General features: G+C 37.2%; 1 protein-coding gene across 2 annotated transcripts in view; it reads right to left on the bottom strand.

The window, feature by feature from the left end:
- The window catches only part of CUX1 (cut like homeobox 1), a 213,536-nt gene that overhangs the window by 103,023 nt on the left and 97,136 nt on the right, over window positions 1-13,377 (bottom strand). For both annotated transcript variants that reach the window (XM_072429632.1, XM_072429638.1), the window contains exon 4: window positions 6,063-6,141. In XM_072429632.1, coding sequence (XP_072285733.1) covers window positions 6,063-6,141 — 79 coding nt within the window. The remainder of the gene's footprint in view (window positions 1-6,062; window positions 6,142-13,377) is intronic.

A 13,377-nucleotide genomic window follows, 5' to 3' on the forward strand; every position in this document is an offset into this window, starting at 1 on the left:
GCTTTGCCAATAGTATTCATTATTTGCGCTACTCCATTATGTCTGTACAGGATTCTAAAGCACCTGCTGGGTAATGAATACTAACAACAGAGATATATACTGCGCTGAATATAAAAAAACAAATTCACCCCTAAAGTGTGAGTATTCCTTAGCACAATAATATTCATATCAGTAGGTGAAATCCTCTAAGTGCAAGTTGTCAGTTAGAATCCGTTGCTAGTCATAAAGACATCAATTAGCATACACTGCCACAATTATATTGATAATGTGCTGAAGAATCTTTGAAAATATTGATGAGACCTGGAAAGCTTCAATCACACTTGCATCAAACAGTGGGACTATCACCATGTGAGGATATCCACGTTCCTGTGCTCCACAGTCTGAAGACAAAAGCAATCCTGTATCATATCAATGTCAAGGGTAAAAGCAGCTACTCTCCCCTCTCAGTGTTCGCTGTATAAAGTCCATCTGTGCTGTCAGCTTTAATTGACTGGTGGGAAGAGTGGGATTTCTGGCTCACTTTCCTAGCAGACACTGACGAGAAGGTAGATGAAGAATAGGAAGGACGCAATCAATAATATCTCTTGTCTCTTAAGATCTGCAGCCCATCACTTGTAAGTGACATGGATGGTAAACTATTTGACCCTTTATATACTGAAGACGGACAGGCCAAACATACTGAACATATAACTTACACAGAAGTGACAGCAGTTATAAATTATGTTTCTCCTCCAAAAATTTTTTTTAACCCAACGCCTATATAATAACAAAAGTGTAAGTGTATAAAATAATGATAACTGATACGGTTGAAACCCATGTCTCTATTTCTAAACATAAACACAGCCATGCTATGTGGATCCAGCTGTGAAAATGATGGATGTTATCGGCAGTAGCTTGTTTTATTGTTAGGAGGACAGTGTGACACAAAAGAGAACAGACAAATTACCAATATTTAACAAGGGACTGTCTGTGTGTTATATATATATATATATATATATATATATATATATATATATATATATATATATATATATATATATTTATATTGATTGGGATGGTCAATTATTGCTACAGCCAAGCACAGCTACACAATGGGTTTTAAAGTTTGAAAAGTTTGATTCCAGTAGTAATTTTCCTAATTTACACTACTCTTTATGATTTCTTTAGGAATTTGCCTTATTTGATTTAGGGTTTAGTTGGTCTTTAGGTTTTCAATTATACACACTTGTGCCTAATGCAGGTACCACTCCACCTAGTACAGGGTTCAGGATGGTGGTAATCCCATAAACAGTCCATGCAATTTAAAAAACAAGAGAATTTCGACTACCTATGCAAGGCATCCATGTAAACTTGTGTTAATGTTTATGTGATAGAGTAAGCACGTGACTCTCTTATTCTTTAGGATCACAATAAATGCCGCTTACTCAGAGGCACACAAAGAATACAGCAAAGTCTTCCTGCCCCTCCGTGTTTTAGGATGAATGCCCCCTTGTGTGTTTTCCTTATTCTACAACACTGCATTCCTGCATACGTTACTTTTCGTCAGGGCACTCTAGGCTAATATAATCATACGATTACATAATTAAACCAGCTGTCTCATTATAGAAAATCAACTGGAATTCAGGGCCTAATTAGTCATACAGCAATTAGCATGCTGATGAGCAACTGATGAAAAGCTGCCTAGTATTCGACTGTGTCAAGACCACCCAGTTATTTAGTGGGCAGAAAGGGACAGAACGGTGAAGCAGGGACTGAGAGCCGGACAAATTGATTATATTTCACACACAAGCTGCATTTTCCATTCTGCTAACTCAAACACCGCAGAAAACTGATCTGCCCAATTGAGACCTCCACAGTTCCAAAACACGGAAACCTGATCTAATTTTACAATACAAACAAAAGCACACAAAGAGGTCAGTGACATGTGCTCTGCATCCAGAAATCAGCCCAACAGAACACTTGTGGCAAACTGAGTAGACATATGAGAAAGAAGGAGTTTGACAAGTGGTCTTCTCAGGAGAAGCCACATAATAAAAGTAAGGATGTGAGTTAGAAGGTCACTCAAATAATTCATGCCATACATATATACAAAACTAATTACAGCTCCTGGGGAAATGAGCGCTAACACAGCAGATAGATCTGCTCAAAGAGAGATGTTAGCGGTGATGCCACGTATGCCACCTTTAGGAATAATAACCAGATAGCTTGTATAGTATTATTCACAACCATAACCTATAAAGAACCAACAATTGCCAGCTAAAGCCATGCAAATGCCAGATGTGCACAGGAAATTGAAAAGCATCTAAAGCCAAACTTTTTTTTATTTTTTTATGTAGCAGCTACAAAGTGTTTCTAAAAAGAAAAAAACAGAAGCAGTGAAAGATATATTGAAGCATTAGGACCTAGGCACAAAATCACTGACATCAGTAGCTAAACAACCAATGCAGCTCCTAATGGCCATAGAACAACAACAATTTGTAGCTCCATAAGGTAGAATTGAGGTCAGCTGGGAGCAACCCTGTAGCCAGTTCATCTCAAGAGAAAAATAAAAGTACATGTTGCAAATCTTTGATACAAAGTTGGTGAAGTGACAAGGCCACCATAAATAGAGGAAGGTCAGACATGTAGTCAGTGAGAATTGCTTTGTATCATTTTAGGTTTAGTTGGGCTTAACTCTGTGTAACAAGTACTGCACTGACACAACTAGAGCAATGTCAACAGAAACACAATCAGTAATATACTGACACAAACTTCAATACTGTGAATAGTGGTGACCCCAGAAGCAAAGAAGGTAAAGAAAATCTTTCTTATGTGTTTTGCCCCCCCAATGGACTAAAATATTTGTCACAGACAAATCTACATGCAAAATGTACTAGTAAAAAAGCAATACAATTTTTTCAACTCCCAATAAAAACATCTTAATTATAATGAAAGGCTTATATTGAGATTTATATATTGCAAACTGCTTTATATCCAGTGTGACCAGTGTGTCTATCCTACCTGCCCACCTCTGCATCTTCAACTGTATTCCTATCAATAAAGTGTACACAGAATAATGTATGTGCATCCATGGGTGGTCCAGGAGTTATACCGTACTTTTAAGTTCTAAGCAAGGAGGGGCAGAACTAACCTTCACCTACCGGATACCCCACTTCATAGTAAAGTACATATTAGCTCTATAGTAGTTCTGGGAAGAATACAAAAGGACTAACCACAGCTAGTCAGTGAGAGGTGGTGGGGATCAGCACTTTAACAAATATCCAGGTCAAGCAGGGTAGTATACCCAAAGCATGTTCAGGTGCAGTAGATGCCACCCCTGGTGGCCTGGTTGTAAGTTTAGCCCTGAACAGACACAACAAGCAACTGTTTGTATGTAGCCTATGAGGACGGTCAGACAGGGGCATGCAGACACCTATGGCACTGGAGTATGCGTGGAGCAATCAGAGGATGTTTTCCAGCTAAACTTCACACAGTGACATCTGCTGATGCCTAAAAATATTATATCGTCTTTCTATCAAGACTAAAATTGTAGATTATCACATAGTGTCTATGGACCCCCTTACAGTGGGAACACAAATCCTACAAAAGTTCTATATTTCATAGATGTGCCTATAAGATCCTCAGACTTTTAAATTTGCAAAGGGCCTATTTGATATAAACTAAATAAATTGTTAATGAAGGCCCTTGCACTGAAGTGTTATTTATATATTATCCTGCAGATCAGATATATAGATATATAGAAAACATAACCGGGGGTTTAGTCAGGTGTTTACTGCAGACACCTTTATTTAACTAAACCTCTAGTATGGGGAATGTTTATATTTTAACTGAAGTAAAACCAAATTAAGCTGGTCTAAAAAGCACGAGCTGAAACTGCCACACCTGCTAAATGACTATAATTAAACGGAAGCCTAAGTTTGGAAGAGAAAGTTCCTACCTTTAATTGCAGACCTCAGAAAACACTGTAGTTCCTGGCTAAATCCAAAATTTGCCTAAGGGGATGATGAACCTTGATAAAAGCATTTCAGTTGTGTTTGCATTACTAAATTATAACTGTTGAATCACTGACTAGTTCGTCACGATCCTAAAACAACAATTTTGTCACCATCATGAGACTCTATGGCAGTTTTGGGCAACAACCCAGTACCCAGACCTAACGACTGCCCTAGGCTTATGAAAAGAAAGAGAAAAAAAAGTACAGACTTCCCTCCATTAACAGGTTCCTTGTAATCAAACCCCACTTACACAAAAGTGTGAGTTAGCAAATAGGAGGTAAAAAAAGGAAGAGGAAAATAGAAGGGGTTTTTCAACTGGCAATTTAAAATGTATTGATTATTTACAGGTTATGTTAAGATTACAAGTAAATTTAGAAAGCCAGTAGGCGAAAGACGTCTGGCTAAAGAGGCGTTTTACGGTTTTTCTCATATGATGACGTTATAGGGAATTAAATGTATAGTCAATGGTCATATACCCCAGACGTTTGAATCAGGCTGGACCAATCATAATAATCTACCCCATATGTATATATTTAACTATTTTGTATTGGTTAACCTGAAGTCCTAACCTGTGAATAATCAATACAAATTGAATTACCTATTAAAAAACCTATCTCTCTTCCTCTTCGCCCCAAGCTGACAACACACAGCCAGCTATAGGAAAAGGAAAATTTCAACAAGATCTGAATTTTCTCAGACATATACCTTGCTACTTAAATTGATTGATCAGCTGAAAAGAAAAATAAATAACCTGAACAAGACTTGTTTAAAATATATATATATATATATATATATATATATATATATGGTAAAGGATAATGTGAGAATGTCTGCTTTATGCTGGAATTATTAGGTAAGAATTCAAACTTATGCTGTTCGTTTTAAACAATAAGATTGTGCCAAAAAAAAATCACTTTTTATTATTGACATTGTTAAAGTGGACGTACCTTTCTACACAACTACAGCTGTTTCTTCTACATCTCGTCTTAAATCCATTCATGTACAATTGAGTGGCATACTTGTAACAATTTAAACCCTGAACACCATTGATAACATCTGTTCTTTCATAGATTTGCTACTTTAAAGTCTGTGTTCTTTCACAGGCCTTCAAGCAGCCACTGGTTAATATTTCTTCCATGACTGACAAGGTTAGGTAAAGGAAAAGGAAGCAGATTACAGCTATAATAAACTAGTCTCCAGCATTGCTCATATATAATATTATGCCTTTTGTCACCAACATATTCCTTACAGTGGTTGTTTTGACTTTCAGATAAAGGTAAAAGTCAGAAAAGACCTAAAATAAAGCCCAAGTTCCAGTTTGGAACCACTTACAGGCTGGTATTGTTGGGTAAATACTAACTCACTTCCTGTCCTGCCGATTACTAACCAGCAAGACATGGCAGAATTATTTACCTTCCCCAGTATGGTTTGTGTTATCTTCTATATCTTAGTTTTTGCTTGTTTTTATTTATCATTGGCTACGTGTTCTTTATTTATTTGTACTATATTGTGTAACTTGCCACATCCTGTATTAAATCATCATACTAACTGTTTACCACAATGCACGATGTTTGGTTTTGCTTAAAAAGTTTTCTATGGAGCAACAGATGTATACAATGGTAATGTTTTTGGTACTAACATTTGAGTGGGTTATTGGAAAAAAAATGATATATTATGATTATTAGTGTATATGTATCGCCTAGGTTTCTTAGCAACACTTGGCAAGGGGCTCCAGGATATGTTTCTGTTATTGAGAAGAAAAAAATTGTGTTTTCTTACATCCTAATAAGTACTCTCAGATATGGTGAAAAGCAGCATGGAAATGTAACGGGTTGCTAAGGTGGGATGAGATAGGCAGCTCTCCAAGGAAAAGTACTGATCTGCAATTTAAGAACCATACTAAGTGCTCCTGTTATGTATATATGTGTGTATGTATGTATGTATGTATGTATGTATGTATGTATGATTCAAACATATATTTTCTTTAGCCAAATCAATGTGCAATTAATGATCAGTTTTATGTTCCAATGCAATTGGGTATACATCAGAACATGGAATAATATTCACCTGGGACATCAATTAATCGTTTATAGACATTCAAGAAGGCAGCTTCAGCTTCTTTGCTTCTTTTACTTAATGCATCGATCTAAAAAGGAAGAAATAAAATTATTTGTTTTACATTGGAATCAACTATTAGTGAAACTACAACAATATTTGGAGAAAATAGGTTAGTTCAAGAAGATGATGTGAGACAACTGCAGCATTTGTGTATCACAGATCCAGTGAACTTATAACTACACACACTTTTGTAGCATGGGTCTTGAGCACTAAACAGACTAAATAGGAAAAAAGTAAAATCTTCAATACACAGTCTGCTTTTGTGGGCAGCCAGAGCTGATAAATAAATCAACAAAAAGTATATTTTCCCTGAATTTTACAGATTACTTGTACGGCTTGTAAAAAAGAGCATCATCCCTGTCCTAGGAAATCCTGATATTCCCTCTGGACTTTCAGACCCGTTTTTATGTCTCTGGCATGAACAGGGAGTCTATTGTGCTATACACTTTATTCGGAATGGTGCATGGATCCCCACTATCCACCCTACAAACGGACAGGGAATTACCACCGTTGACCCCTTGGCGCTACATACAGCTATCTTATGTATTGAGGTCACTGCCTCAGCCAAATAATTTCTGTCGCTCCTTGCTGCCTTTGGAGAGGCACTCTTTCCTATGTATACCAATCACTCTTGGAGGTACATGCTCCTGAGACAACCTGTTTTGTGACCAAATGGGAGACTGAGTTGCATATGAAGTTTACAGATGCACAAAAAGAGATGTTACTCCATTTTAGCCTTAAGGCCTCTAAATGCAACAGATACCAAGAGACCAACTACAAATTGGCCACTCGCTGGTATAGGACACCCTCTAAGCTCGCCAAGCTCTTTCCTGGTACGGATGACACTTGCTGGAGGTGCAAGGCTGCTCAAGGCACCTTAATTCACATCTTTTGTGAATGCCCTAACCTACAATCTTTTTGGTCCTCAGTTGCTGACATTATCCTTAAGCCTACTGATGTAGATATTAGAGACAAACCAGCCTTGGCTCTACTTCACATGTCCGATTCCTCAAAGAAGGTGTACAAACGGTCATTGTTGAGACGTCAACTCAATGTGGCAAAGGTATGTGTCCCAACTTGCTGGAAGAGTACTAGCCCACCGACATTAGACCACTGGTTAAAGAGGGTTGCAGATGTGCACTGCATGGAGGACATGATTTCCACGGACTCCGATAACACAGCCATATTTACACAACGTGGTTTCACTGGATTCAATTTACTACATCTGCCGAATATGCTAGGTTGTCACACTGCTCCCAACTGACCCATCTCACACACTGCCGATCTGAAATCACTACCCCCACACTGATTCAGACTCGAATTTCGTTTATTATAGTGGGACTTGGCACGTTTTTTCAAGCTTACGTCCCCCACTCCCCCCTCCCTTGTCCCATTAGTTATATATGTGAAAATAGAGATACCTGTGTTTGCTGTTTTTGATATTTGTTCCTATGCACTTTGCTGTTTTCACAGATTTATGTATTCTGTTACATGCTGCTTTCTTTTTCATTGATGTAAGAACTTTGTTTTGTCTCAATAAAAAATTATTTTTCAAACAATAATAAAAGTAAAAAGAAGGGGGGGCATCATCAAACACTGCTTTGATAAATTCTCTGTGAAAAGCCATGAAAGACCCTAAACTTGGTGCACTCATATACATGGATAACAAGCCGGTACAAGGTTCTGATGGAACCGATTCCAAGGTAAAGGCGGTACCAGGTTCTACCCCACTGACTGCTTTCCTCTGTTCTCTTCTGGTAAAAGGCAACCCATTACATTAATAAACAACAACAAAAAAACACAAAGACAGAAAAGGCAGGACCAAGCAATGACTTCAACTAGTAAACATTCTGATAATACAGTGGCTTCGGATCTGCTGGGCTCCTCTAGAGAATATCAGAGGATAGATGTAGGCTTGTGTAGGTTTTATTTATTGTATTTATATAGCACTGACATATTACACATCATTTACAAAGTCCATGTCATGTCACTAAGTGTCCCTTAAAGGAGCTCACAATGTAATGTCCCTACCACAGTCATATGTTTTATCACTGTCTAAGGTCAATTTCAGGGGGAAGCCAATTAACCTAACTCCATGTTTATGGAATGTGGGATGAAACCTGAGTGCCCCAAAGAAACCCACAAAAACATGGGGAGAACCTGCAAACTCCATGCAGAGAGTGTCCTGGCAAAGATTTGGGTGTTATTTACAAAACAAAAAGGAGGGGGGAGTACAAGGCCGGCCCGGCCGGCGAAACACAAGATGCCGGCGGGCGGACCACAAGATGCTGGCCGGCTTCTTACCTGGTCCCGCTGATCATCCAGCGTTGTTCACGTTCCAGCGCCGGGTGATCTCTGAAACAAGAAGCCGGCCGGCGGAGGAAAAAAAAAGCCGGCCGGCTTCTTGTGTGTGCGTGCGCGATGACGCTGGCGCGTGTGCGGGAAATTCAAATTGAAACTCATTCATTCATTTTGTATTGGATTGAATACAAACCCCTGTATCCAATCCAATACAAAATAATTAAAAATAAATACAAAGTATGTATTTTGTATTGGATAGGATACATGAATTTGTATTCAATCCAATACATAATGAGAGTTTGAATTTTGTTCTCATTTTGTATTGGATTGAATACAAAGTCCTGTATCCAATCCAATACAAAATATTAGAAAATATATTTATGTGGTTTTGTCTATAGGTATGTGACGTTGGAGGTGTTTTAGAAAAATATATTACTATACAGTATACCGAATTATCGCATTTTCAGTATTTTTCATTTATTTATGTATTCATTTTAAGCTGAATTTTGTGTTTTTCCTTTAATTTTATTAAAAGCCATTTTTTTTTTTTTTTTACATGATTGTGTGTTTCAAACATTTTTTATATTCATTATATCTACTAGACCCCTATTCGGACATATTTCTGTAAGTTACAGGTCTACAATTAAAAAAAAAAAAAAATTTCATGAAAACCTGTAACGCTTTTGGTACAGAAATCTAGACCTCAGTGTAACGCCCAGGAGGTTAATGTATATTAATAAAATACACCAGTTAAACAGGGTGTGTATTCTTTTTCCTAGTCAAGTCAACTCACAGATTCACACTGTGTGAAGGGGAAGTAAAGAACAATTTTTGTAAAGCAGAAATCAAAAGCAAAAGCTTGCCCGAATCTTGTTCTTTAATCTATGTGCTAGTTGGGTCCCACAAACTTTTCTGAAAGTTAAATCAATAAGGAAAAGGATGGGACAAGGCTTACAGTTCTGTCTATTCCCCCTTTTTCCAATAGTGCATGGTTAGTCATGTTTCTACCCCATAATACGACTATAAAAATAATAATACAAACAAACAACGCTCCTTATTTTGAGCATCGCTTGTGACAGTAGCGCCATTTTTAAGATACATTTGGCAATAATAAAAGTTTCTCGCTTTTGTGGGCCCATATTAAACAAGGGGGATATTCATTCTCCAGAATCCAAAGTGCCACATGTGTGTGGCTGTCAGTCAGTCCTCTTGCTGGAGAAAGTCTTTTCATGAGGGTAACATATCTTCTACAAGCTTCCCTTTATTCTCAATAATGTACCCACCAATCTGTGACCATGCTGGTGTTCTGGTAAAAAAAAATGTCCTGGTAAGATGATCAGATGTGATTTAATGCCCATGAATACATTTATTTAAACTTCTGAAAATGAAATAGACACCCACATCTTCATATGCAACCAAATTAGGCTGAATGTTGTGTGGAGCACTCAAAAATCCATGAAGCTTTATTAGCCGCTAGCTCTGGTTCCCTTTCCCATGACTCTTGGTTGGATAGAGAGACACCGGTGATGGAGATACAGTAAGGGATGGTCCAAATGCGGTGAGCAGGGAAAGTTACTGGTATTTAAATATCAAACCATGTTGGATTATAAATATAAAAGCAGTCATTACAGTAAATTACTTGGCCTATCGTTCTTTTAAAGAGAGAACACATTTTATATATCAAGCATGAAATCAAAATGAAAAAAGTCAAATGAAAAATATTTAAGTGGGGGGATTTCCATTTGATACAAACTCATAGTGAAAGTCAAAAGGCTTTTATATATATACATGGGTAACCAGTAAATCAAGACCAAAGTTCTACAAATGTAACTGTACATTTATTTTTACATTACCAAAATAATTCCTTATTCCACATAATAATATAAATAGTGAAAGTAGCATTTTGCCAATCCGTTAAGCCAGAAATCGGTAAAAATAAAAATGTCACAAAGAAAATCAGCCAAGACCTCATGAAAAATATTGCCAATGTCTGGCCGCTATGTCGTATAAATGTCGTCATTCCAAGCAAATACCATAATTATGTTATTCTGACCGGAATAATATTTATACAGAAAATAAAGGCACCTAAGACAGTGCAGGGAAACGGCTATAGATCACAGAGGTCACTAATAAGCCAGGGAGGGACAGGCAAACTATCAAGCTGCTTTAGGCTTCTCTAATTTTACTTTGTGGTCTGTTTTATCATAACATAAATGGCGTCAGGAAAAATAGTTGTTCATCACTAAATATTTATAAAGCTGTCAGTAAAAAATATTTTCCATGGCTGGCAATCTATGCAGTAGGCACATTGTTTAATTTCTTCCCTTCATTCTAATGATATAATCTGTATACTTGTCCATTAACTATGGCACATTCAATTAGACAGGGCTGTATGTATACAGCAACATAGTTGGATAAGAGCAAATTAGGAGATAGATCAGAACCAACAGATGCCTAGTGGTTGGTAAATTGAAAACTAAGATTGCAGACAAAGGAAGCCTGTCCATGGCTCCAACACATGGATTTCAATGGACAAACATGATTTCTAAAAGCATAGTATGTTGGTGCTATAAAAATACAAATATGACCATAAAGATAGGTTATTATGAAAAATGTGGTGGTAATTAAACTTGCATAAACTTTGAAAGAAAGAGTTGAGCCTTTACCACTTCTCCTGAAACTAAGAATTTTACAGCTGGGCAGACCTCCGAAACAGGTAAGTGCTATCATACTCACCTACCTCTCCCACAAAGCAGAGTCTTCCCCTCTGCTGACCAATAAGGAGGCGTTTTGCTGTCCTGTTTTGTACTGGGATTGAGAATGACGTTGCCTGTACCTTGTTGCACCAGTGTGTCCAAGGACCAGAACATGAAACATTCACAAGTAAATTCTATCACTCCTTATGGGATGCTCCGATTGAGTCCTGGTGGTGTGCATGGATTCTGTATTTTGGCCCTAATTAGGGGACACATACTCCTGGACCTATTATAACCTGGCCTGCTACCTGACTTTCATATAATAAATTCATATAATAAATAAGAACAAACACTGATGATGTTCCTGATCTTCTGACCTTTCTGATCCATTTACCTAATGCAGTTAAAGTGGATTCAAATCCTAACTAAATGATAATTAGGCTGCTTAAGCTAGGCTAAAGATGTTTGCCATGTTTTAATTTTAGAAAATACTTGGTCTCACCAGTTTTACACTATTTACCTCCATGCAACTGAACTCCTTCAGCTTATTTTGGTCAGGTCCAACCTAAATGCATGTACTCCATGTACTCCAGTGATGGCTGCATTTCTCGGGGAGGGTTTTCAACAGCAATGAAACATGCCCAAGTATTGTGTGTAGAAATTGGGAACCCATGTGAAAGAGTGACCAACTTATGTTCATAAAAACTGCAGATGTAAAAAGATTTAAATGTCTTTCAAAATGATATTACATGTCACATTTTTGTTTTTGGATTTACTTAATGTATTTTAATACAATGTACAAAAAATGTCCACACAAGACAAACTAGTAAAGGGGACCCGCAGATATTTTATGAGCTCAAGCCACCTGTGATAAGGCAAATAAATAGTTTTTTGGGTTTTTTTTATTTATTTATTTAAAACATGGCTCCAGATTCTCTGCTCCCAAGTTACCCTCTGTTATCAAACAATTGGAAATCCAGTAGCTCCATATTACTCAATATTAGTAATCACAGGCATCAGTGTAATGTCATAAAGTAAATTGGTAAGTGGTTTCTTTAATGGTTCATATCTTGAAAGAGGAAGGAAAAACATCTTTTAGGGCAAATTAAAGGGTCATTTATTTAATGGTGCAATTTTTACGGAGAAACCCTTTCTGACTGGTTGGTATAGGCAACAAATATCAACTATATCCTCATTTTCTGTTCTTTCTTTTTTAATAAACGAAGCCTATTAGATGCATCAGAAAGAGGAAATTTGAGGTTGGTATATCCAGCATATAAGGTAGAAAATTGTTAGAAATTTCCTTCCTTGTAGGGGTTTTTGCACGCAATAAATGTGTACGTTTCCCTTGAATCCGAAATGTACCTTTGGAAGATAAAATGCTTTTCTAATATTCCGGCAAAAAGTCAGTCTGATAAAGTATCAACTGGAGCTTCCTAAAGTGATCTATCCTCGCATATGATTGCATGAGATATGCAGGTTCATTGACAAGTATAAATTGAATTTCATGGCATACTCTTCCCCTAACAGTGCTTAGTGCTGAATTTTTCATATATTTCTTTTCCACTGCTGAATATTTGAGTATCATTTTATGAAATATTCGGTTTCTTCTGATGGTACGTGACAGGAATAATGGAAAATGCATTCTTTTCCTATCCCCACTACACTCTGGCCTTTTACTGTACAGCCCATTGACCCTATTATTAAAAAGTGTAACATTGCACCCATTATTAATGGGACCTGCCAAAATATATTACTCAGGAGGCGGTGAGCTGGCCATGAAATCTCAGGATTTAGGCACCGTAGACAAAAAAAACCAAAACAAAATTCAGCAAGAATTGTCCCAATGAAAAAAGAATATTCAGAAATAAAGAAAAACAAGCTCAAGCATACACAAAGGAAAGGTGTGTGCAAAGGACCAAATCTGAAAATAAACCATGTCCACCACACAAATTCAGCCATGCAGCAGTAAAAATATACCAATGATGGGATTTGTATTTTAACATAGTACAGGCCATAGTCATGTATTGTCTGAACCTGTGTGTCAGTGTTTCCTAACTTTACCAAGTGCCGTAAAATATCCAATACATATGACGCCTAGTTCCAAATACCAACAATGCAATCTGGTTTATTTAGACCTATGGCTCAATACACTAACTGTGCGGGTGCAGAGGAGCTGAGAGATTTTTATACACACACAGAATCACTGATCAGGGAAATAAGTACCATTGATTAGCTCATTTCAATAGCAATTAGCAAGGGATGGG

Source organism: Pyxicephalus adspersus, chromosome 1 (assembly GCF_032062135.1).
Source record: "Pyxicephalus adspersus chromosome 1, UCB_Pads_2.0, whole genome shotgun sequence".
Lineage (NCBI taxonomy): Eukaryota > Metazoa > Chordata > Amphibia > Anura > Pyxicephalidae > Pyxicephalus > Pyxicephalus adspersus.